Source organism: Protomyctophum bolini (assembly GCF_963924005.1).
Source record: "Protomyctophum bolini genome assembly, chromosome: 4".
NCBI lineage: Eukaryota > Metazoa > Chordata > Actinopteri > Myctophiformes > Myctophidae > Protomyctophum > Protomyctophum bolini.
In genome coordinates, this window is record NC_137865.1 from 50472681 (window position 1) to 50499249 (window position 26569).

Here is a 26569-nt window from a genome sequence, read left to right on the forward strand (position 1 = left end):
ATATGTTTAACTTGGGTCTACAATGCATTAGAAGTGCATTCATAATACATTATAATATAACACTTCATAATAATTATGTTTAACTTGGGTCTACAATGCATTAGAAGTGCATTTATAATACATTATAATAAAACACTTCATAATAATTATGTTTAACTTGGGTCTACAATGCATTAGAAGTGCATTTATAATACATTATAATAAAACACTTCATAATAATTATGCATAAGAACGTATAACAATATTTATAACGTATTATAAGTGCTGGTGAAAATGCATTTAAAAGGAAACAGCACATTAACTACTGTACAAAGTGTACATAACTGTTATAAAATGTGATGTTCCACTATAGTCTATATTTATTTATTGTTACCATAAAACCATTTGATTTGTTTGTTTGATTGATTTGAGTATTTATTAACAATTTGCAGAATGAGTTCATTTCACATGAAATCACAACTCAATACAGAGACCGTTACTGAATAAAGCATTACACTTGTTTACAACATGGTCCACCATGTTCAATTCATCAGTGAGGAGCAGGAAATGACCCTCACAAATTCACTCACATTTACCAGCCTGCAGCTCTTACACACACACACACACAGTGACACACACACGGCTGCAGCATATTAATATTATATAACATATATTATTACAGCTGCTTCATGTGAAACGAAACCTTATCTCTTCATCAACCAAGTGAACAAACGTTTGTAGCTTAATTGTCACCGACTTAATTAGAAAGACTTACTAAAGAAAGACAATTAAACCAGTATATGCGCTCTGAAGTTGATTATAGCTCATTAACCTTATTAAACTTTAATGCATCCCAACCAAAAGCTTACAGTTCTAATGTTTAGCCAATGTACTACTACTACTAAACAACACATTGTTACCGACATAACATTAAACTAGTAGAAGGTTCCAAACACACAAACACGGCATTAAATCCCCAGTGGGCTTACAGTAGCCTAGTCTACATGTTGTTTATCTGTCCCATCATCTCCATTATGCGCCACAGCTGTGATCATAAGCTGTCGAAAAGAAGAAAAAAATAAACCATCCTAAACCCGAATATTTATTCTAAATTAAACCAAAATAAATGCAGGCATATGGCCTACATTTTAGTTTTACCCATAAAACAACCATTTAATGTGTGAAGACCAATTTGGTCGTCACTACAGTGCTACGAATTAATGTATTTTCATTCAAATCCTATGGAAAAGTAAAAGTATAGCCTCCCCGACAGAGATGGGCCTAAATGCGTGCATGATGAGACCCGGGGAGACCGTGCATGGGCCCCGGACACGCCGCTCCGAGGGCCCGGAGCCCCGGACTCCGGAGCGGAGGAGCCTCGGACCGTCGGACGGACACCGCTGGCGTGTCGAGGTTCAGCTCAATGTTTACCTCCACTAAACATCTCGTCACGTCACGTCACATCAACCCAAAATGAACAACCTGTTTATACAGCTTCAACTTCTCATCAACCTGTGCCTTCCTTTGAAAGTCTTGCTAAACACGCGCAGCGTCCATAATTACCTAGCATTACATTAGGCCCAATATAAGCAACCACGCACTTTTAATTGATGGCTCAGTAAACACACGACGCTCTGCATCTCGTTACCAAACAACGGAGTTGTTTCAATAACTTCTTTACACTGTCTCTAGTCTGTTCCACTGACTGTAAACAACCTGTTGAAGACAGAGCCCACATCACCATAACTAACAGGCCTACATTACCACAATATGCAACAGGCCATCAACATGAATTAGTTCATCCTAGATCAGGGCCTACCTTAACCTGCTGGTCTGGACCGGATCCGTTTGGTTCCCACCGACGGCGACGGTCCTCTCCGTGTTTAGGATTCTGTGGATTATTTTCTCCTCCGTCTGAAACCAAAACCACGGCGAAAGTTTCGACTAGGCTTCAGTCCTGGATTTGATGCAGTTTGACTTGACTTAGTTGACACTAACAGGGAGAGATACCGTCTGTCTGAGTGTCTCCACTCCAGCATCACCGTGCGTAAGTGACACACCCCCGTCCACACGTGGGTGTGTGTGTGTGTGTGTGTGTGTGTGTGTTTGTTTGGGGGGCGGGTCTCCAGTCTCCAGCATGACATGGGCGCATCCCCCCTCTCACTTAGTCTCACTCAAAGGATATTTGTTGGCATGACAAAACATACGTTTCCATTAATGCCAAAGCAAGTGTCAAAATATAAAAACAGTTGGAAATGGGTAAAGTATGTACAGTTGGAGTTGGAGGGGGGGGGGGGGGGGGGTGGGGTGGAGCATCTTGTAAACAGAGCGGTGTCACACTTGATTGTATATGAATTTGTATGGTATGTTTCTCCTTGTGTTGCATTGTGTTTTTATTTAGTTATGCCTACTGTACAATTTACAGTTTAGGCATTTAGCAGACGCTCTTAATCCAGAGCGACGGTACTGTACAGCACCCTGTTGGTTTTAAATGTGATTTATAAATACAGTTGGATTGGATTAGATTATATCACATTTATTAAGGTAAGAATTCAGGTTAAAAACAGCACAAACAACAAAGGAAAGACAATACAATAACATACATTATAACAATGATATCAAGGTTCGGGGAAAGATGATTCATATACAGATGTATAACAGTTTTTATATTTTTTGGCTTTTAACTATAACATTTTGGGCAGGCTCATTTTCATGTTATCCATTGACAGACAGCTAATATAGATGACATTAACAGGCATGGTTATGAAAACTATATGCATGGTGTGTGTGTGTGTGTGTGTGTGTGTGTGTGTGTGTGTGTGTGTGTGTGTGTGTGTGTGTGTGTGTGTGTGCGTGCGTGCGTGCGTGCGTGTGTGTGTGCGTGTGTGTGTGTGTGTGTGTGTGTGTGTGTGTGTGTGTGTGTGTGTGTGTGTGTGTGTGTGTGTGTGTGCGCGCGCCCTCACCCAGAGAATCAAACTGATCCACTGCAGACCAAATCTCCATCCTCTGGATCCAAGGACTGGACAAGTGATGCCGATCGTGTTTGGAAAAAACAGAAATAACAATTACAATTTGCAATGTACAACTTAGGCATTTAGCAGACACTCTTAATTCAGAGCACTTTACGATAAGCAATGACAACATAAGATAATTACATGGTAATACATGCAATAATTATTATAGGATCATAAGTAAATCAAGGGCATATTATTAGTCTGACAGTAGGCCTACTGACCGAGTGACTGACTGACTGACTGACTGACTGACTGACTGACTGACTGACTGACTGACTCAATCTACAGTTACTTCCTTTACCAGAGTAGCCAATGAATAACGTATTGTAAAACATGTTTGATTAAACGGTGGCACATGGTGAGCTGGTGATCTGCTATTTCTGCAGTCTATTGTAGGTCCGATTTGGTTACAATGACAAAGCCTTTATCCAGCTATGAATGCTCTAAACTGTGCTTAGTATGTTTTCAAAAGGATGAAATATAAAAACTAATTTACATCACAATCAAAGGTGTACATCATTCATCTTTATGCTCAATGGGCTTCATTCATTCATTAACAGTTTTACCCCAGTTTGACAGCAGTCTGCTCTAAATATCTCATGCTCCAGATTTATTTAAATATGAATCCAGTTGTGCTAAATAATACAACAATAACAACATGATACATTGTAGCATTGTGATGGTACAGTACACACGGCTGCATGACGGATGATGCCAAAGAGCCCATATTATAATTAGTATTATGTATTATTATTATAATACAAGTCAACAAGGCAGAGACAACAAGCTCAAATGGATTCAACTTTCACATCCAACAACGTTTAGTATTAAGCTACTACACTAAACACACACACACACACACACACACACACACACACACACACACACACACACACACACACACACACACACACCATGATGAAATACACTACATGAAATACAAGTGTGTTGTTCCTGTTCCAGTGTGTGCTTAACTTACAATCATTTTTAAACCAAAGATACCATGAAATGCTCTTTTCTATAACATTAACTTAGTGACTACATTATGCATACATGGGATTGCCACAACATTAAATTATTACTTCCATATAGATAGCATTTGATACAGACTTATAGCATGTTATGTAGACAGCACTAGAATTGCATTGTATATAGTCATAGCACGCCATAGTACATATGTATAGCATAGTAGTATATATGTATAGTTTATATGTATAGTTTCATTATATAGATATTCCACTGTTACTTTCTTAGCTTATGCATGTTTCATGATAAATGCTTTTATGTGATGTATTCCCCATGCTTTTGTTCTTGCTTAATGTAAATCGCTCTGGATTAAGAGCGTCTGCTAAATGCCTAAATTGTAAATCTAACTCGTTTTAAAGTTCTGTATAGAAGGTGAGGAGAAAACCTCGCAATGCACACAGAGAAGAAATGGATGCACTGTCTTAGCTGCTTAACACTAATGACTGCCTTAACTAATGTCACAGTGGAGGGAGGGAGGGATGGAGGGAGGGAGGGAGGGATGGAGGGATAGAGGGAGGGAGGGAAGGATAGAGGGATGGAGGGAGGGAGGGAGGGAGGGATAGATGGAGGGAGGGAGGGAGGGAGGGAGGGAAGGATAGATGGAGGGAGGGAATATGACACCTCTGCAGGAGGTGGTGGTAGAATGTTTGGGACTAGACATTGTAGACAAGTGTGGAAAAATACCATTAAATGCAAGAAACACATACATTACATAAACACAAGAAAGGGAAGTTTATGAAGATTTGCAGCAGCATAACAACTGACATGGAATTACATTGCAACATTTATTATTATTAAATTATTTTGGCAAATTATTTTGGCAAATTAGGGTTTTGGCAAATTAGGGTTTTGGCAAATTATTTTGGCAAATTAGGGTTTTGGCAAATTAGGGTTTTGGCAAATTATTTTGGCACATTATTTTGGCAAATTAGGGTTTTGGCGAATTAGGGTTTTGGCAAATTATTTTGGCAAATTATTTTGGCAAATTAGGGTTTTGGCAAATTTGGGTTTTAGCAAATTAGGGTTTTGGCAAATTTGGGTTTTGGCAAATTTGGGTTTTGGCAAATTAGGGTTTTGGCAAATTAGGGTTTTGGCAAATTGTTTTGGCAAATTATTTTGGCAAATTAGGGTTTTGGCAAATTAGGGTTTTGGCAAATTAGGGTTTTGGCAAATTAGGGTTTTGGCAAATTAGGGTTTTGGCAAATTAGGGTTTTGGCAAATTAGGATTTTGGCAAATTGTTTTGGCAAATTAGGGTTTTGGCAAATTAGGGTTTTGGCAAATTAGGGTTTTGGCAAATTATTTTGGCAATTTTTTTTGGCAAATTATTTTGGCCCTTGATAAACAACCATATATATATATATATATATATATGGACTGTGACCTGCAATCTGTCTCCTTCATTGAGAGTAGGCTCTGTTACTTCTTAAAACTCACACCATAGTGTGAAGTGGTAATGAGTCATGACCCATTGTGAGAGTGTCGAGCGGCCAAGGCAACAAATGAATAGAGACCAGTCCAGGGCACCTTCAATAAGGCTTCATTTCTCCATTGTTTCTCAATCACTTTGACAGTCATATCCATAACAACCTGTCATATCTCTCGGGTTAAAGACAACTGACTGCTTTTTTATAGGGCAGTCCATTACCTGGTTAGCCCATACCATTCCTCATGGGTAACCATAACCATAATCCCCATTCTTAGAATCACACAATGCCATTTTATATAAACTTACTCCCTGTATATGCACCCTCAATACCTATTCACCGTTAGTAGTTAGCATAGAATATATATACACAACACATACAGGATTACATTCATTATAGTCCATCCCAATCGCCCCTGCTATCCATTTCCCACTTGGTCCCTCCCGGAACTATAAGAGGGGTGCCTATACCCGGAGGGAACTCATTTGCCCGAACACCACCCTGAGAGGAGGATGAGAGTAAACAGAGGTAAGTTTAGACAGAGATTTAACATTCCTTCTTCACAAGTCTTCTCATTATACTGGTCAATTAGAAAGTATGCTGTCCTCTTTATACACTAATGTGCCTTATATCTGTTCATTTGTATAGGTGTATGAGGAGATCCGCCACTTCAGAGAATCACCGACAACTCAGTGTCCCCCCTAGCCGCAATTTGCAACTCTAGATTTTTTTACAATTGGCTGAATCTAGAGTTGCAATAACCTCCATCGACTTCCTATGCATTGTTTTGGTTTTGCATTGGTTTGTGACCTCCTGGTCTTAAATTACGTTAAACTCACCAACATTGCAGCTGTAGTCCAAGCTTGAATTATCCTCTTTCGATCTGGTGTCGCTTGTTTATCATAAAAGTCCCCCGTAAAGATGTTATGAGCTACTTTCTGTCCAAAATATTCCAAGAGTGACAATATCGAGCCGCCATTTTGATTTTTGCAACGTGCCATAAAACAAGATGTGAGGGGGAGTGCTTGTTTAATAGCGTCCCTCCCTCCCTAGGGCGTCGGCCTCTTCTTTGGGTGTCTTACCTGCGCAGGTAAGATTCTATTAAACAAGCGCTCCCCCTCACATCTTGTTTTATGGCACGTTGCAAAAATCAAAATGGCGGCTCGATATTGTCACTCTTGGAATATTTTGGACAGAAAGTAGCTCATAACATCTTTACGGGGGACTTTTATGATAAACAAGCGACACCAGATCGAAAGAGGATAATTCAAGCTTGGACTACAGCTGCAATGTTGGTGAGTTTAACGTAATTTAAGACCAGGAGGTCACAAACCAATGCAAAACCAAAACAATGCATAGGAAGTCGATGGAGGTTATTGCAACTCTAGATTTCAACCAATTGTAAAAAAAATCTAGAGTTGCAAATTGCGGCTATGTCCCCCCTTAACTTCAATAAATGCATTTGTTACAATTTGTGTCCTTATTTACATTATACCCTACATGTAGAATTGTGTTAGCATCTGCATTAGGTAGTGACGGCGTCCGCCGTCAGTGACAGTCATTAAGTTTGTAGAAAGAGCAGTTCAACACAAGCTCTGATAAAACCCAGAAAAGCATTATTAAAGACTCGTTTACATTGAGGTCCATTTGCATCAGAACATTTAATGACAATAAACAAATATAGAAACTGGATTTCTAAAGTTTTCAAAGGAGTACAGAGTCATTTCCTGGAGGAAAAGTACCACACTACAACAAGCCAATTTAAAAACAAGTCTTATTACTTAAAATTCAGTCTGGTCTGAAAAATGTAATACAATTTAAAATTGCATACAGTAATTTTACAATATTCAAACATTCATGTTTGGTGGCATGGCTCTGTTCTGGGAGATTGTCAGCATTAATATTAATAAGCCAGGTCATTCTGTAGAGACCTTGGGGTGAAAACCTTTGAAGACCTGAGGCCTCCTTTTAGCCCATTTAGACCTGGTGAAACCTATACGTTAACTAAATATTCCTTAAACATGTAAATCGTACCACTGTATTCCTCATCCTTATGAACCATTTGATCTAGGGATAATGGACCCATAACGGACACCCGGGTATAAATGCAATAATTTATTAACAAGAAAATGAATATTTACAGATATATGGCATCATGAATAAATTACAATCAACATGAAACATATTACAATTTTCTTTTGACTATGGCGTCTTCTCTCGTGTATCATCAGATGTCCGGCTCCATGCTCGCCTCTCCTTGGAGGCCAGTTGGGTCAAAACACATGTATATCACATTGTGACAGCTGTAGTGAGTCTACAGTCCACCTGACTGCTGGCAATATAGCCTGGTTGTGATATGTAGATGTGATGGATATTTGTTTGTTTTTTAAGTCATTCTATAATTACAATACAAAGTAATTTTATTTATTTGATGTATTACTATTGTATTTTATATATTACTATGTTATTACTAATCTTATGTATAACTATATTACTAATTGTATTTATTTGATGTATTACCATGTTATTACTAATTTTACTTCATGCATTACTATGCTATTACAAATTGTATTTGTTTTATGCATTACCGTTATTACTAATTTTATGCATTACTATATTGATAATTTAATTTATTTTATGTATTGTCTATATTACTAATTATATTTATTTTATCCATTACTATGCTATTACTAATTTTATTTTTCTACAATCTATTTTTATCATTCGTTTTATCCATTTTTTTATATTATTTATATTTGTTTATTATTTTATAGTTTATTATTTTTAAAGAGCCCTGATTGATCACATCTACATATCACCACTACCAGTCAGGATCTGAGTGACTCAGAACCCTGGTGACCTCCAGATGGAGCCACACAGGAGACCAGCAACGTCCTAAAGAAAAGAAAGAAATGCTCATTACTACTTTGTTCATAAAACAATATTGATTGAAATATTTATTAACAGTTTGCAGAATTACAGTACATGTCAAGCACAAACTCAATACAAAGACTGTTAACTGTAAAGTGGACGACCCAATTAAGCATTACACTTGTTTACAAGAGGGTCCACCATGTTCAATTTATCAAAACATAGAGACGTACAAATAAGACACTTCTATATAGTCAAAGAACAGAACAGGAATTCATCATAAAGGAGGTAAAAAGGGAAAATAAACTTATACAGTGAGGGGAAAAAGGGAGTCAAGGGATTCACATGTCTTAATGACTGTTAACATAAAGGAAGTATCTAGACAGGTACATGGGTATCTTGGTGGTGTATCGAATCTTGTGGACCAGACCCATTGCAAGATGCTGTACTCTGTCGTCGACCCTAAGCCATTCCAGCCTGTCAAAGTGGGCAGGAGTGAGGTAGGTTCGGGGGGGTGAGGCCAAGTAGGAGCCTGACCAGTTTGTTTTGAGAGGTCTGGAGCCTAGTTTTAAGGGCCTTTGAGGTGCTGTGGTACCAGGAGGTGCATGCATAGTCAAAGAAACCTTGTACGAGGGCTCCTGTTAAGGTCTTCAAGGTGTTTTTGTTGACCAGTGAGGAGATCCTGCAAAGGAATCTTGTTCTTTGGTTGACTTTTTTGATTACGTTGGTGGCCATTTTATCACCGGAAAGATTAGCCTCCAGGATGGAACCTAGGTAGGCAATTTCATCTTTACGTGTGATAACATTGTCACCAACTCTAACCAAGAAGTCATTTGCCTTGCTGAGATTACTAATAGATCCAAAGAGAATGGATTCAGTTTTTCCCAGGTGTAAAGATAGTTTGTTATCAGCGAGCCAGGTGCAGATTCTACCGAGTTCAGAGCTGAGGGCCTTTTCAACCTGCAGTTTGTTCCTGTCCGAGACTAGCAGTGCCGAGTCATCTGCGAACAGGAACAAGTTGCAGTCACAAGCTGATGTCATGTCATGATCATAGTGTGTGCGTGTGTTGTATAGTTACCTTGCTGTGATGTAACTCCAAAGGTGATCAGAAATAGTTGCTCCATCGGCTAGAAACGTGCTCTTCACCGGCATGATGATCCTAAAAAAATGATGATTCCATGATGATTCCTAAAAAAAGTCTATAGTCAACCCTAACTGATTACAGAACATGATATAAAAAAACACAACTAGAAGGATTTAGGCCTGTCACAATTACCTAATCGCCAAGTATTTGAGATACTTTTTTAGAGTCATAATCGTCTCCATGTTGAAAATGTTCATATATTGTCAAACATTTTAAAGAAATAATGCAAGCAACCGATCTACAAGCTCTAAATGTGTCACTTTGTTTGTGTATAAAGTTATTGAATTATGCCATGTGCATCTTTTTGTTTACAAAGCCTACAAAAGCCAAAGTTTTATTTAGAATGTTAGTATGACGCAATTAAATTGTTACTTTTACTATTTGAGCGACAATTAAAATCGGCCATTATAAAACCTTAAATTCTGACAGGCCTAAACAGGTTCCAGTGGCGTCTACCGAACCTTCTAGCTCCGTCCGAGCCTCCCAGCGACACAGAAGTCCTCAGCGGAAACCCGGACACCCGGGGAAAGCTTCGGATCTCAGGCATCGGCTGAGATCTCCATTCTAACAAAGAACGAAAGACACACAGCCCAAATTAGCTTTGCTGTGTGTGCGCGTGTCCTGTCACAACATACACATGCACTTACAGTAACGTTTAAGAATAGGGATCGACCAATTATCGGCAACGGACGGTTATTGGCTTTTTACGAAGCCTAAAAAAGCCCTAACCCTAAAGCGGTTCGTACCGTTGAGTTCCTCACTGAGAAGGCCCAGGTCCGAAGTCCTCCAGCGTCTACCCAGATCTCCGTCCTCCGTCCTCCCATCCATCCAGGCCCAGGTCCGAAGTCCTCCAGCGTCTACCCAGATCTGTCCTCCGTCCTCCCATCCATCCAGGCCCAGGTCCGAAGTCCTCCAATCCATGGACAGACCTGCAGATCTCCATCTCTAGAGGCTCCAGCCTCCAGCTGTGTCTATGATCTCCATCCTGAGAGAGAAAGAAACCATTAGCTCTACAAGCTCACAACACGTTGCAGTGTGAGCTTGTAGATCTGCTATTTTTGCTGAACAGAATAGGGATGCTGGGGTTGAAGTGGTTAACAAAAGTGTCAAAGACTTTGATTAGCTTGGAAAGCTGACAGACATTCAACCAGAGTGCCACTAGGAGGCATCAACACATGTACAGTCCTCAACATCTTTTGTAATTTGTATTCAAGTTGTTACAAAGACCAAGAGGCACGCTCATGATATGAGATATTGACTCTCAAACTATTGTGCAGATTTAGATTTATCCTAAAATATTTAAAACATTTGGATTACTGTAAATGATGCCATTCTTCGTACCATAACAGTACAAAAGCAGTTATCCATCCTCAGAAACAAGCAAGAACTATTCCTACTCACAGCTCATCAGAGTCCTCTGAGGAAGCCCCCGGGGGGGGGAGCTTTGGAACGGATCTCTGTCCAGGGAACATCAGATCGTCTATCGATCTCCCCATTCTAACAAAGAAAAAAAAACACACCAAATTAGCCTTTCTGTGTGTGTGTGTGTATGTGTGCGTGTGCGTGTGTGTGTGCACTCCCTGTCCAGCAGCCGCGTTCCAGCGACGTCTACCGCGATCTTCATCCTAACAAAGAAAGATTGATTAGAGTGACCAAGAGCCAGATATATATTCTATCCTTTCACAACATATATACATAAAACTTTTATTTATAGAGAACATTTAAACAGAAGCTAAACATATCACTTACAGTAATAAACGTTTCAGTTAGGGTTCTTTTTGACAGGCCTAACAGGGTCTTACTTTGAGTCGTCTTCAGAGGAATGCAGATTCCTGGAGAGACCTGCAGTACATCTGGAAGAAAGACATGGCCGTTAACGTCTATGAATGGCTTCATAGAAAAGAGCTTCGCACATCACTCCCTTGTTGTTGCCGCCAATAGTCTGGATAGTCTATACTTCTTATTCTTGATGACAATTGTTTATGAATTTGATGGATTACTATGTGTTGTTGCTTACTGTAAGTCACTCTGGATGTGAGAACTGCCTAAATTGTTGAAATTCCTAGACGTGATCAATTGTGGCTTTTTATGCCTTTACTGATAGTGAACAGTATATAGACAGGAAAGGGGGAAGAGATGGGGAGTGACACGCGGCAAAGGCCGTCGGGAGTCGAACCCGCAGCACACCATCTGGCTGGCTTGGCAGCATAGGTGCCCAGACAGTTGAGCTAACCATCCGGGCCACACTTAAATATTTAATTGAGCGACAATAATCGTCCAGTAAAAAGAAACCTCATAATCGTGAAAGGCCTAGAGCGGTTCTTACTGTGCGGTTCCTCACCGGGCAGGCCCAGGTCCGAAGTCATCCGGCATCTACACAGATCTCCGTCCTAAGAAAGAAAGAAATAAGGACTAAATTAGCTTTTGTTTAGCTGCATATTCAGAACCACTTAAACCCTCTATAGATTTGATAAAACAGACCTTTAAAGAGAGCATTTGGTATATGCTCCGATTTCACTCTACACAAATTGTTTTGCCAAACATAGCAGATCTACAAGCTCACAACACGTTGCAATGCGGTGTGAGCTTGTAGATCTGCTAATTTGGCTGAACGCTCCCCCCAGAATAGAGATGCTGGGGTTGAAGTGGTTAAAAAAAAGTGTCATTAAGACTTTGATTAGCTTGGAGAGCTGACAGACATTCAACCAGTGCCACTAGGAGGAATCATACTGCCATGCTATACTTCGTACCATAACAGTACAACAGATATCCATCCCAACAAGAAATATTCCTACTCACAGCTCATCAGAAGTCCTCAGAGGAACGGATCTCTGTCCTTCCACGACGTCTACCACGACCCATCCACCCTAAGAAAGAAAGATTAATTTAAGTGACCAAGAGCCAGATATACATACATTGTGTCCTTTCACATCATACACAAAATGTATAGAGAACATTTAAAACAGAAGCCGACCATACCACTCACAGTAATAGAAAAGTCTAAGTGGTTTCTTACTTTGAGCCGCCTTCAGAGCCCCCCATGCAGATTCATCCATGGACAGCGAGAACTGCAGATGTCCACCTGTAGGGGCTCCGGTTGAGCCTCGCAGCATCTGGAATGAAGACATGGTGGTTAGAGTCTATGAATGGCTTTGCACATCACTCACTTGTTGCTGCCAATAGGAATTTGTGATGTCTGTGTGGCGACAATTGCTGTGTGTCTGTTTTTTTTATAATACATACAATTTATATAGCACTTTTCAAGGTACCCAAAGTTGCTTCACAAAACAGTAAAAACAAATTTATTTGAAAATAAACTAGATTAAAAAGGTTCAAAACTAGAATTTTTTGGCATGTTTGTGAAGCTTTTCGGTTCCTCACCAGTAACTGCTGTTCAACACTAACAGCTACATCCATGACCTCCCTGCAACAACATCAATGAAGTCTGGCTATGCAGACGACCCGAGTACTGTGTCCCAGTCTGGAGCCGTAGCTCTCATGTCAAGAAGCTGGATGCTGCCCTCAACACCGGATGGGCCACCCCAAACAAACTGCCTGCCTGTTCTCGCTGGAATCACTCCTACAGAGGTCAGACGAGAAGCAGCCACGCTGGCCCTCACTGAGAAGGCACAGCTGAGTGAATCCCAGCCATCTCCTCCACAAGGTCGTCAGAGACACCACAGCACACGTGCCTCAAGTCACGGTGCCCTTTGCCACAACACACACACACACACACACACACAAAGTCACGGCGACCTTTGCCACAGCACACGTGCCTCAAGTCACTATGCCCCTTTGCCACACAGGCCCAGGAACTGCTCCACACAACACCAGCCGACACCTCCAAGGCATCCTGGGTGAAGGCAAGACAGAGGGACCAGTGGAATACATCGAGGACCCCAAATATGTTCTTTGCCAGCACCTCCCCTGCAAGGAGTGGACAACCCTCAAAGCAGAAGTGGGACATCTCGGACAGTGCCCACTGTGAATGCGAGGATCCACTACAGACTGTGGAACACGTAATGACCATTTGCCCCAAATACCGGCCACCGAATGGTGATCGTGGCTTAGGTGACCTAGACAATGACACATTGTACTGGCTTGCTGCAGCCTGCAACAGAGCTGAAGTTCTATGGACATACGGCAGAAGATGTTTAAGAAACGTATTTTTTGTAATTTCTTCATTTTTTCGGCAAACCTTTGTGGCATTTAATTTATGGAACATGTGGATGTTTATTTATTTATTGGTGAAGTTGTGGCATTCTTTGAAATGTATTGACACGTTTGATATATGTTTTTGTTAGGGATGTCCGATAAAGGCATTAAAAATGAATAACCCTAACCCTTAATTTTACTTTATTTATTATTTTACATTAAAAACATCTACAAGCTCACAATACAATAACACACATGTGAGCTTGTAGATCTGCTATTTTCAAAATATTTTTATACACTTGAAAACTTGAGCTGAGAGATTAGATCATTTTAGATGAGACATTTTGCATAATGAGTCATTATTAATAATTACTTTTGGTATTTTAAGTACATTTTATACCAAAACCTTTGTACCTTTACTAGAGTACATGTTGAATTGTAACGGAGTATTTCTATATTGCAGTATTGCCTACTTTTATTTAAGTAAAAAGTTTGAGTTATGTTTCCACCACTGGAAAAAGCCTGCATATAATATATATATATATCGGTATCTGTTGATATTGGCAATTAGGAGTTGGACAATATCCAACACCGACTGTTGGACATCCCTTGATTTGTGTGATTTTTGTGCAGCTTTTTGTTTGTTTGTTTTTGTGAACGACCAAAGAGCACACCCAGTATGTATCACAAGGCTATTCCACCAGTCAGGTGTACTTATATCTACATCTCATAAGCGGCCATGAACTAAACACTACAGATATCACAATTTGACTTTGGCAGCAGCAAGAAACGACTGATATGCAAAGCTCTTCAGCCATGCTTCTCTCTATACAAACACTCATAATGTCCACATGGACAGCAGCCAGGATGGGGTGGTTCACACAGGAGACCAGGTTCAGTGTTCCAGCAGCATCTACAGTCATCTCCATCTACATCTAGAAAGAAAGAAAGACATCAGAAGCTGACCATATCACTCACAGTAATAGAAACATTTTAAAAGGATCTCTGGCTAATAAGACAAATATTCCTTAACATTATACTTGCCATCTATAACTAAAATATAAACCTGTTAAATATTTTATTTCTTTCATAAATAGATAATCTTTTACTACATAGGAACTGTTCCCGTCGCAGGTGTATGATGTCCATGTGTGGTCCAGCGCTATGGAATGCACTTGCTAATAAAAAGTACTTAAAATATTGCTTTGATGCTTATATCAATTAAGCTGTTTTTGTATTAGCATATTATGCATATGACATATTCAACTTGCAAAAGGAGCAGTTCTTATTGAGTGAAAGATTTATCTAAGAAATACAATATTTAAGGCGTTTCTATTTTAAGATTTTCGTTACAGAGGGTTAAGTATATGTTTTAAGGCATATTTCTTATTGACCAGGGATCCTTTTAAGAATATTTAAAAGTGCAATATCAAAATGTGTATTTATTTTAAGTGTCCCTGCACAATAGTTTGAAGAGTCAATATCTCATCCGCTTCTAGAAAGCAATTTAAAATACAAATTACAAGTAATGTCGGGTACTTTTGGAAGTCACTGAACAGCCATGCCTACCACCCGTTTCGAATTGTCACAATGCAGGAGGCAGCAGCACTACCCATTAATTAAAAACAAGTGCTTACAAACAGAAAGTAGCTCAACGTCACTTAGAAAATGTCTACAGTGTATTTTTATGAAACAAATGCTTTGCAGATTGAGAGGCTATAATTCAAGCTTGCCCTACAGCTGCAACGTTGGAGCATATGGGTAGAAGTATTGCTAGCAGCACTAAAAGACACATGTTTAGCATGATTGAGAGCAGAAATAACAGAACTAGCAATGGCTGCTGTAGTAGTAAACATTAGCATCATGATCATATAAGACAAACAGTAATTGAGCAGAGCAAAGAGCAGCTTACCAGAGGAGAACTACTACAAGAATGAGCTGGAGCAGAGAGTTCACAGGCGGAGTTGGGAGTTTAAATAGCCCCGCCCAATCACATGGAGTCAACATGTGACTGATCAGCTGATCAGGAATTGGCCATCCTCTCAGTTGTCTGCCTGAACAAGCTCTGCAGACTTTGAATCATTTTCACTACATAAATACAGCTTAAGCTATGTAAATGTTAATATTCAAGCTGCATTACCTTGATTAAAGCCTCTTTAGATCAATCAGAATGGACAAAATCAGCATCGGAGGCTGGGGCAGGGGCCTACAGTACACAGCAGGGTGGCAACACCATGGGTTCTTCAGAGGGGCCTACAGTACACAGCAGGGTGGCAACACCATGGGTTCTTCAGAGGGGACTACAGTACACAGCAGGGTGGCAACACCATGGGTTCTTCAGAGGGGACTACAGTACACAGCAGGGTGGCAACACCATGGGTTCTTCAGAGGGGACTACAGTACACAGCAGGGTGGCAACACCATGGGTTCTTCAGAGGGGACTACAGTACACAGCAGGGTGGCAACACCATGGGTTCTTCAGAGGGGACTACAGTACACAGCAGGGTGGCAACACCATGGGTTCTTCAGAGGGGACTACAGTACACAGCAGGGTGGCAACACCATGGGTTCTTCAGAGGGGACTACAGTACACAGCAGGGTGGCAACACCATGGGTTCTTCAGAGGGGACTACAGTACACAGCAGGGTGGCAACACCATGGGTTCTTCAGAGGGGACTACAGTACACAGCAGGGTGGCAACACCATGGGTTCTTCAGAGGGGACTACAGTACACAGCAGGGTGGCAACACCATGGGTTCTTCAGAGGGGACTACAGTACACAGCAGGGTGGCAACACCATGGGTTCTTCAGAGGGGACTACAGTACACAGCAGGGTGGCAACACCATGGGTTCTTCAGAGGGGACTACAGTACACAGCAGGGTGGCAACACCATGGGTTCTTCAGAGTAAATCCGAATCTATGATGTCCCTAGTATTCGATTACAAATGAGGCACATGTTAATGTTAAGTAGTAGAAATAAAAGTGAAAAGCTTTAGTTTAATGCTAGAAATATTGATAGCAGTAGCAGTAAAGACACATTAGTTTTAGCATGACTGAGAGCAGAAGTGTTAGCAGCAATAACATAATAAGCATCGTCTGCTGTAGTAGTAAGTAAGCATCATTAGCAAAATAAAGCACACAGATCTTCATAGAGCTGGGCACAGAGCAGCTTACCAGAGGAGTACTACAAGAATGAGCTGGAGAAGACAGTTCACAGGTGGGCCTTTAAATAGCCCCGCCCAATCACATGGAGTTAACATGTGACTGATCAGTCACAGATGAAGTGAACATGTGACTGATCAGCTGATCAGGAATTGGCCCTCCTTTGAATAGTCTTCCTAAACTAGCTCTGCAGACTTTGAATAATTCTTACTACATAAGTAGCCTACAACTGAAGCATGTTAAAATATCCAAGGTGCATTACCTGTGATTAAAGCATCTTTAGAACAACCATAACGATATCTTCTATGGCAGTTTATTTCTCCATTAGGCCACGGTTTCTACAAACAAAATACATTAACATAATAAAGAACTGTATGAATGACATTAGATTTCAAAGTAAATCAAATGTAACTCATATCAACAGAATTATCAGGTACAAATTAGCACTTAGCATTTAGTCACTGGAACATTGTATTATGGCAGAGTACTCAACATAATATGGCAAAGAAAACCAAACATAACCAAAGCAAATTACAATCAAGACAGAACAAAGTCTTACATAGTTCAAGGTTGGCGTTGTAGAGTAGACTCAGTGAGAGCTGCATGTGGCCTGAGTAAAGGCTGTAGACTGAGTTGCTGCTTATATAGGGCACACCCAAACTGTGATTGGCTAATGAGTTAAGTGGTATCATGGCAAACACCTGTGTCTCATTGGGGATGCAAAGAGTGGGAACTGTCCACCAGAGGCTGCCATTTAGGCCTAGGTTACACCTATATGAATCTTTTGCAAAACGTAAATTCTTTTGTGTGTTTGGGCCTTTCAGCCAAACGCAAACAGCGTTTTCTGCCACTCAAACAGAGGTTTTTGGAAACGGATAAATAAGTGAAGATTTTCCAAAATATCCGGATCAGTGGATCTGTGTAGTCATGCGAAACAGAGCTTTTGAGAAACTAACCCTAACCCTATGTCACCATGATATAATGATGCTTTTCAAATCAATTCATATGTAGACTGAAGGAATCAAAGAATGTATTAATTATGGCCTTAACAGGGATCACACAGAGTGATGCAATATTTTCCTCATGTTTCTGGAAACAATGTTTATATGTTTTATAGCCTGATACATAGGCTATACCTCTGTGCTGTTTTTTCCCTGTTTGTATATGGACCCATTGTGTCTGAAATAAAGTTTTCAATCAATTACCCACAGTTTGAATAGTGTTGCATTAAAGCTGCAATTAATACACAGGCCATTCAGAATAAATAACAAAATTAATTAAATTAAAATAACATTACACTAGGCCAGGGTTATCACACAGGGTCGGCACAAATTGAATGGATGTTTTATTATTATGAAGCAAGGGATTGGCCATGCTGTGTACATTGTAATAATAATAATAATAATAATAATAATGAATGCTGTGTACATTGTAGGCCTATAACAGTCCATAGTTGATCATTGACATATAAATAAATAATAAATAATAAACAGTGAAAACAAGAATAAACAAAAACCTATATACAGTCAAATACAGCAATGGAGTTCATTACTGCGTCTCATCAAGGAAAAATATATATATATCAACACAACCTTTCAGCAAGCACAAACAGACACAAAGGACTTTCACACCTGCGAACTGGGAGGGAGAATCTGTCGTTTCCCGCAGTAGCTCCAGTAACCCGTTATCTCTAGGTTGATGGATGGGGTGGGAGGAGGAATGAATCAGGGTAGTTTCCAACTTATTAGTTCTCGCCATAACAGGCTGGTAGAACATAATGTAACATTCCGTTACACTGAGGCTAGATGAACTATAGTCTGTGCTTTGCACTGGTTTCTATTCACTTGACCCCCACGCAGCCTTTTCTGAATCCAACACAGTGCAATTCTATCTTTGCATGCATGTATCCTGCATATGCTTTCATGTTTAGCTCACTCTCTAGAAGTCATACTGAATACTATACAGCTTAAAATGTTCCTTTACCATGCAATAACACCAGGTTTTTAAACCCATTTCCACCTGAGAGCAGTTTCTACACGAATGTCTTCTGAATCCTATAAGTGTTCAGGAAAAAAATCACACTTGTGTGAAGTGAGGGTCGTTATTATCATCGTACATCATGGTGACGTAACGTGTGGATTTGCTTGTCCACATAGGACGTACATTCAGCCATTCATTGTCAATGTGAATGTAATGTTTGTGTAAGACATAAATCTACACTAATAGCTGAATACAGGAGCGGCTAGAACCCTCAGTGGTTCTCAACCCTTTTTATGTCAAGGAGCCCCAAAACAAGGCCACAATTATGGCACAATGTATTAAAGGAGAATTCCATGCTAAAAGGCTTTCTTACCTTTCTTTGTAGTTGTTACGTCCCCACCAAAGATGTCCAGGTGTTATTTTGTGCAAAAGCTCCTTATTGGCTATTTCCCCTACCATAAGCCCTAAATGAATTGCATTGCATTGAATGGGGCTATGGGGTGTTGTGCTAATTCGCTTATTTACATCGCTCAAAATTATAATTTCTTTGTATATATCCTCTCTTCATAATGTAAATAATATCCCAAGCGGCACACTTTACTACTTCTTTCGATGGAAATAAGCGAATTAGTATAACACCCCATAGCCGCATTCAATTCCCATTCAATGCAATGCAATTCATTGAGGGCTTATGGTAGGGAAAATAGCCAATAAGGAGTTTTTGCACAAAAAAACACCTGGACCTCTTTGGTGGGGACGTAACAACTACAAAGAAAGGTAAGAAAGATAAGAAAGCATTCTATAGCATGGAATTCTCCTTTAACAACCAGGGCAGGACTGCATGGGGCAAAACTTCGGCCCGGTCATTTTCGTGTGAATGTGGCTCAGAACCGGCCACACCCACCACAACCAGCACGCAGATAGCATAAACTCTACCGCCCGCACACACACACACACACACACACACACACACACACACACACACACACACACACACACACACACACACACACACACACACACACACACACACACACACACACACACTCCCTCTCTCTCAAAATAGGCGTGGGTGGAGAGACAGAGAGTGAGAGAGGTGTAACTGGTCCGACTGGTCACTCTAGTCTAGCCTGGCTTGGCGAAACTAATCACTGTATCTGCCTCTGGAGCCACGCACACACGCACGCACACACACACACACACACACACACACACACACACACACACACACACACACACACACACACACACACACACACCAGGAATCTGGTGCTGCTGTTTTCTTCAGTATAAATAAAATGTATTATTATTATTATTATAAAATAGTTTATTATTTGGCCTCAGAACAGTACACAGTTTGAATAATAAGACATATTCTTTAAGAATTGTGTTTTTATTAAAAGAACGACAACATGAGCTATAGCACTCCCCCACCGCTCGTCCCCCATATAATGTGTTTTTACCTTTTTTATTCTCTTCATATGATGATCTCCTGATTTCTATCTATAGAAGTGTATATTTGTACGTCTCTAAATGGTGGACCATGTTGTAAACCAGTGTAAATGCTTAATCATGGTGTCGTCCATAAAGTAACAGTTTCGGTATTCGTTTTAAATGTACCCATTCTGTACGTTACTGTGAAATAAGAATGTCAATCAATCACAGACTGTAACTACCTAAATAACTTTCAGTGGAGAATACCAAAGGAGTTCTAATCCCGACCTGTAGAGGGCAGCAACGTGCCGGAAGGCATCCAGTCTGCCCGAAACCACAAGAAGAAAAAGCAGCACGGTAGGTTTGTTTGCAGTGTTGCCATGTCTGCTTATTAAAAGCGGCTTTGTGCTTATTTCTGTAAAGACGCTTATAGCTGTGGATTGCAGATTTTTCAAAGAGTGTCTTGCTTTTAAACTGTAGTAGTTTATTTGGCCTTGTTTCTAAAGTGTTGTTGTTTATTTGGGCTTGTTTCTAAAGCGTAGTTGTTTATTTGGTCTTGTATCTAAAGTGTAGTTGTTTATTTGGTCTTGTATCTAAAGTGTAGTTGTTTATTTGGCCTTGTTTTAAAGTGTAGTTGTTTATTTGGTCTTGTTTCTAAAGTGTAGTTGTTTATTTGGTCTTGTTTCTAAAGTGTAGTTGTTTATTTGGTCTTGTATCTAAAGTGTAGTTGTTTATTTGCATATATTCTTTCTTTTGGGTTTGTTTTCATAGAAAGGGTTGCTTGTTTGGCAACACTGGGAAGGAGGCGTTACTGTTTTATATAAACAGTGCGGAGAAAGACAGATCCACAGACTGTTTTAATAAACATTTAAACTACATAAAACGAAGGCAGGAAGGAGGAAGAAGCACTCCAGAGAGACACAGATAAACCAAACATTATAACTCTATGAAACACTTTAAATCTGATTTTTATAAACAAACTACATCAAAGTGAGGAAGGAAGGAGGAAGCACTGACTGCAGAGACGCGCTAAACCTGTTTTTATGACCAACAGCCAGCTTTCCCAACCAGAGGTAACGTTGCTGTTTATTCACCTTTACGTTGCGTTATTAAAAGTAGGGTAAGATACTATCTTTGGTTAAAATAACTGTTAAATAGCTCTACATTGTGACAGTAATCATTGCTATAGTGTGTGTTCAGTAACCGAGGTTTTCCTGTCTCTTACATTTAGAGCTATGTTACTCTCTCGACTTCCGGGGCTCGCTTGAACGCAGACCTTTAGTGGAAATAAAAAGAACGTTTTTGCTACTCACCAAAACAAAAGCGGGTAGTGTCATTAGAAAGCCTACTTTCCTTAGTGGAAGCACTCTGAGCCATAGCCGCAATTTGCAACTCTAGATTTTTTTTAAATAATGGGATGAATCTAGAGTTGCAATACCCTCCATTGACTCCCCCACTCATCCAATTTGCGTTTGCGATCTGCTTGTCTTAAATGACGTTAAACTCACCAACATTGCAGCTAGTAGTCCAAGCTTGAATTATCCTCTTTCAATCTGCCGAGCTTGTTTTTCATAAAAATACTCCGTAGAGATGTTATGAGATACTTTCTGTCAAGACATCCTCTGCAGGTATTTCGAAGGGTTGCAGTTTGGAAGCACTCATTTTTGTTAATGGCTTGCTGCCTCCTGATTGATTGATTGATTGATTGAAATATTTAATAACAGTTTGTAGAATTACAGTAACATTTCAAGCACAAACTCAATACAGAGACTGTTAACTGTGAGTGGACGACCCAATTAAGCATTACACTTGTTTACAACAGGGTCCACATTGTTCAATTCATCAAAACATATAGAGACATACAAATAGACACTTCTATGTAGTTAAAGAACAGAACAGGAATTCATCATATATAAGCAAAAAGGGAAAAGATACATGTACAGTGAGGGGAAAAAGGGGGGGGGGGGGTGGGGGAGGATTCAGATTTTACAGAGGCCAGTTTCGAATTGCAGCCATCCGTAGGTGCCCTTTGAGAGCGGTTTTGAAGGAGTCAAGGGATTCACATGTCTTAATGACTGTTGGTAGGGCGTTCCACATTTTGGTAGCATAGGAGCGAAAATAATTTAGTCCCTTGTTTGTGCCGAATCTGGGTTGTACATGGTTTGTTGCACTCCCTCTGGTGTTGTGGGTGTGGACTTTGTTTACATTAAGGAAGTATCTAGACAGGTACATGGGTATCTTGGTGGTGTAGCGAATCTTGTGGACCAGACCCATTGCAAGATGCTGTACTCTGTCGTCGACCCTAAGCCATCCCAGCCTGTCAAAGTGGGCAGGGGTGAGGTGGGTTCGGGGGGTGAGGCCAAGTAGGAGCCTGACCAGTTTGTTTTGTGAGGTCTGGAGCCTTGTTTTAAGGGCCTTTGAGGTGCTGTGGTACCAAGAGGTGGATGCATAGTCAAAGAAACCTTGTACGAGGGCTCCTGTTAGGGTCTTCACGGTGTTTTTGTTGACCAGGGAGGAGATCCTGTAACGGGTGGTACAGGGCCGTTCAGTGACTCATGACGAGTGCTTCCAAACTCTAGCACTTGGAAAAAGAATCGCTCTAGTCCATAGCTCTAAGGCCCTTTGCTGCCGTTGCATTAAGGCTCTGGTCCATAGCCCTAATGCCCTTTGCTGTTGTTGCATTAAGGCTCTGGTCCATAGCTTTAATGCCCTTTGCTGTTGTTGCATTAAGGCTCTGGTCCATAGCTTTAATGCCCTTTGCCGTTGCATTAAGGCTCTGGTCCATAGCTCTAATGCCCTTTGTTGTTGCATTAAGGCTCTGGTCCATAGCTCTAATGCCCTTTGTTGTTGCATTAAGGCTCTGGTCCATAGCTCTAATGCCCTTTGCCATTGCATTAAGGCTCTGGTCCATAGCCTTAAGGCCCTTTGCTGCCGTTGTATTAAGGCTCTGGTCCATAGCTCTAATGCCCTTTGCTGTTGCATTAAGGCTCTGGTCCATAGCTCTAATGCCCTTTGTTGTTGCTTTAAGGCTCTGGTCCATAGCTCTAATGCCCTTTGTTGTTGCATTAAGGCTCTGGTCCATAGCTCTAATGCCCTTTGCCATTGCATTAAGGCTCTGGTCCATAGCCTTAAGGCCCTTTGCTGCCGTTGTATTAAGGCTCTGGTCCATAGCTCTAATGCCCTTTGCTGTTGCATTAAGGCTCTGGTCCATAGCCTTAAGGCCCTTTGCTGCCGTTGTATTAAGGCTCTGGTCCATAGCTCTAATGCCCTTTGCCATTGCATTAAGGCTCTGGTCCATAGCCTTAAGGCCCTTTGCTGCCGTTGTATTAAGGCTCTGGTGCCCTTTGCTGTTGTTGCATTAAGGCTCTGGTCCATAGCTCTAATGCCCTTTGCTGTTGAATTAAGGCTCTGGTCCATAGCCCTAATGCCCTTTGCTGTTGTTGCATTAAGGCTCTGGTCCATAGCTCTAATGCCCTTTGCTGTTGAATTAAGGCTCTGGTCCATAGCCCTAATGCCCTTTGCTGCCGTCTTTACTTCCTGCCCTCGCATGAAATAACACACACACACACACACACACACTCAGATGCCAGGGGAAGAGAGCTAGTACAGTACAGTACAGTACAGTACAGTACAGCACAGCACAGCACCACTCATTCAGACATGTCTGATTTGTCTTCCATCAGATGGCTGACGTCCTGTGCACGGTGAAGCTGCGCGCGCCAGAGGCGCTGGGGGTCTGCCACGTTGCCGTGGGGCACAAGGTGTACTCCTTCGGAGGTGAGAAGAATGACCTTTACGTCAACGTGCACGTCTTCAACACAGTGTCTCTGAAATGGACCAAAGTGTTTCCCCGAGACGACGCGTGCTATAAAGACAACCCCGACATTCCCACAAATCGCTCGGCGTACACCGGCGCGGCGGTCGACAACGTCATATACATCTTTGGGGGGAGGGGCTTAGATTTTTGCCATAACGAGCTTCATGCGTTTGACACGGACACCCACACGTGGCTCCATACGGAGGCTTCTGGGAGCGTTCCATCGGGCAGGTACTTCCACTCGGCCTCTGTCTCCGGGAAGGCCATGTATGTCTACGGAGGACTGACGGATCTCGACAAGCAGACCAATAACACCTACAAGTTGGACACCACCACGATGGTCTGGTCTCTGACCAAAACCCGAGGCACCGCACCGCCCGCTTCGTACGGTCACACTGTCGCCGTCATCGGGACAAAGATGTTTTTTTTCGGGTCGGGCAGCGGTGACGTCCGCGACAAAAACACCATGAGAGTTTTTGACACGGAGACCAGCCACTGGCTGAGCATGCCTTTTCCACTGCCACATTCGGTAGCGTTCGCCTACGACGGAGAGCTGTACACATTCGGCGAACGCGACTGTAGTCGAATACCGACGCGGATGAGTCCGCTGTTGAAATCCCGTCCAGAGGCCCTTTCCTGGAAGAAGGTTGAGCCCAAGGGGGACTTTCCCATGTTCGGGGGAACCTGCTGCGTGGTGGGAGATCGCGTCGTCGTCTTTGGTGACGATGTTTTTTTCGGCGGTGGAAACATCACGTACATCTTGGACTTCAGTCCTAGTCTGAAGACGCTGTGCCAGCTGGCGGTCCTTCGGCACGGTCTGGAGCCGTCTGAGCTCCCGCGCGTCCTCAGGGAGGAGCTGGCAGCCATGACCCTGACCGACGAGACCGACCCCCCACCCAGGTATACTTTCTGCAATGTCGGTTTATTTTGCATTAATTTTGGAGTATCCACACTTTTCCTGGGCTGTGTGTGCTCCAGTTCCTGTTGATTTCATTGGATATCATTGGTCATCTGACCAGTTTCATTGGCTTTTATTGGATCAAATGAACAGGAACTGGAGCGCACACAGCCCAGGAAAAGTGTGGATAGAGCAAATCCAAAGTCTGGCGTCAATATCGGTAGAGGGGAGCGCAAGTCCACGGGTTCATGTAGTTTTTATTTGCATTGTAAATAAGAAACGGCTTATGTTAGCATTGGCTCTTATGTTAGCATTAGCTCTTATGTTAGCATTAGCTCTTATGTTAGCATTGGCTCTTATGTTAGCATTAGCTCTTATGTTAGCATTAACTCGCAATGTTTATCTTTCGCCCGGAAAATTAATATGCTCCCTGATGGGGTTCCAGGTGGTCCCCAGTTAAACGATGGAGAGTTGGTAACCAAATGGACCCTTATAGATCTTAAACATGGCAATACATCATATAAATAAGAAATAGTTACCATGAATCATACGTAAGCTAAGAACATATCAGTGGAATATCTATATAATGAAACTATGTGTACATGTAGAGTGCCTTTGCATACGCCTGTAACGACATCGTGGCTTTGTGTCTTTGTTTCTCCTTAAGGTCCAGAGCCGTCGCAAAACGCTTCCTGAACACCTCCTGGCCTGTTTGGAGACATTTGAACTTGTAGATCTGCTATTTTTCAATAGCTACAGTATAACGTAATGCTTAAAACACCACAAGGGGTTCCTGCCCAGAATGGGTTAAATAAGACTCTTACTACAACTAAAGGCTCATTCATAGTCTGGATTTTCGGTGCTGAGGCGACCACCGCTCCGGTGCTGAGGTGACCACCGCTCCGGTGCTGAGGTGACCACCGCTCCGGTGCTGAGGCGACCACCGCTCCGGTGGTGAGGCGACCACCGCTCCGGTGCTGAGGTGACCACCGCTCCGGTGCTGAGGTGACCACCGCTTCGGTGCTGAGGTGACCACTAACCGGTGCTGAGGTGACCACCGCTCCGGTGCTGAGGCTACCACTAACCGGTGCTGAGGTGACCACCGCTCCGGTGCTGAGGTGACCACCGCTCCGGTGCTGAGGTGACCACCGCTCCGGTGCTGAGGTGACCACCGCTCCGGTGCTGAGGTGACCACTAACCGGTGCTGAGCTGAACTATCGTTGAGCGGTGGTGAGTAAAAACAGAGAGCACGGCTGAGGTGCGGTGGCGGTGGTTTGCTCTTCACCGCGGCTCAGTGACGTCATGTTGTAGTTCGGGGGTCACCTCACCACCACTATGAATAACGCTTTAGAGTGAGTATTTTATTCTCCTTCTACATGTTCCCTTAAGGCCTATTCATAGTCTGGATTTTCGGTGGTGAGCTGACCACCGCGACCACCGCTGACCACCGCAAAATAACGTTGAGCGGTGGTGAGTAAAAACAGAGAGAAGAGCAGAAGCGGTGGCGGTGGTTTGCTCTTCACCTCAGCTCGTGACGTCATGTTGTAGTTCGGTGGTCACCTAACCACCTAAAATCCAGACTATGTATGAGCCTTTAGAATCTGCACCCAGCAGCACACACACACACACACACCTGAGTCCTTAAAAGACTGTTTGAGTTAGA

The 26569-nt window shown here is 41.8% G+C and overlaps 1 protein-coding gene and 2 long non-coding RNA genes across 3 annotated transcripts; 1 reads left to right on the plus strand and 2 right to left on the minus strand.

The window, feature by feature from the left end:
- Positions 1-8236: 8236 nt before the first annotated feature.
- On the minus strand, positions 8237-10323 carry LOC308313568. The gene is made up of 3 exons (XR_013963895.1): positions 10206-10323; positions 9394-9474; positions 8237-8339 (listed from the first exon to the last, which is right to left on the minus strand). It is a non-coding gene; the product is annotated as an uncharacterized lncRNA (long non-coding RNA).
- A 573-nt stretch (positions 10324-10896) lies between these two features.
- LOC308313567 lies at positions 10897-13027 on the minus strand. The gene is made up of 5 exons (XR_013963894.1): positions 12476-13027; positions 12259-12326; positions 11786-11849; positions 11262-11312; positions 10897-11084 (listed from the first exon to the last, which is right to left on the minus strand). It is a non-coding gene; the product is annotated as an uncharacterized lncRNA (long non-coding RNA).
- Positions 13028-21044: 8017 nt separating this feature from the next.
- Positions 21045-26018, plus strand: LOC308314270 (kelch domain-containing protein 3-like). Its single transcript, XM_080761811.1, has 3 exons — positions 21045-21264; positions 23875-24908; positions 25574-26018. Exons 1-3 carry the CDS (start codon positions 21235-21237, stop codon positions 25638-25640), a joined length of 1131 nt encoding a protein of 376 aa, XP_080617937.1. The 5' UTR covers positions 21045-21234; the 3' UTR covers positions 25641-26018.
- The last annotated feature ends 551 nt before the right edge of the window (positions 26019-26569 follow it).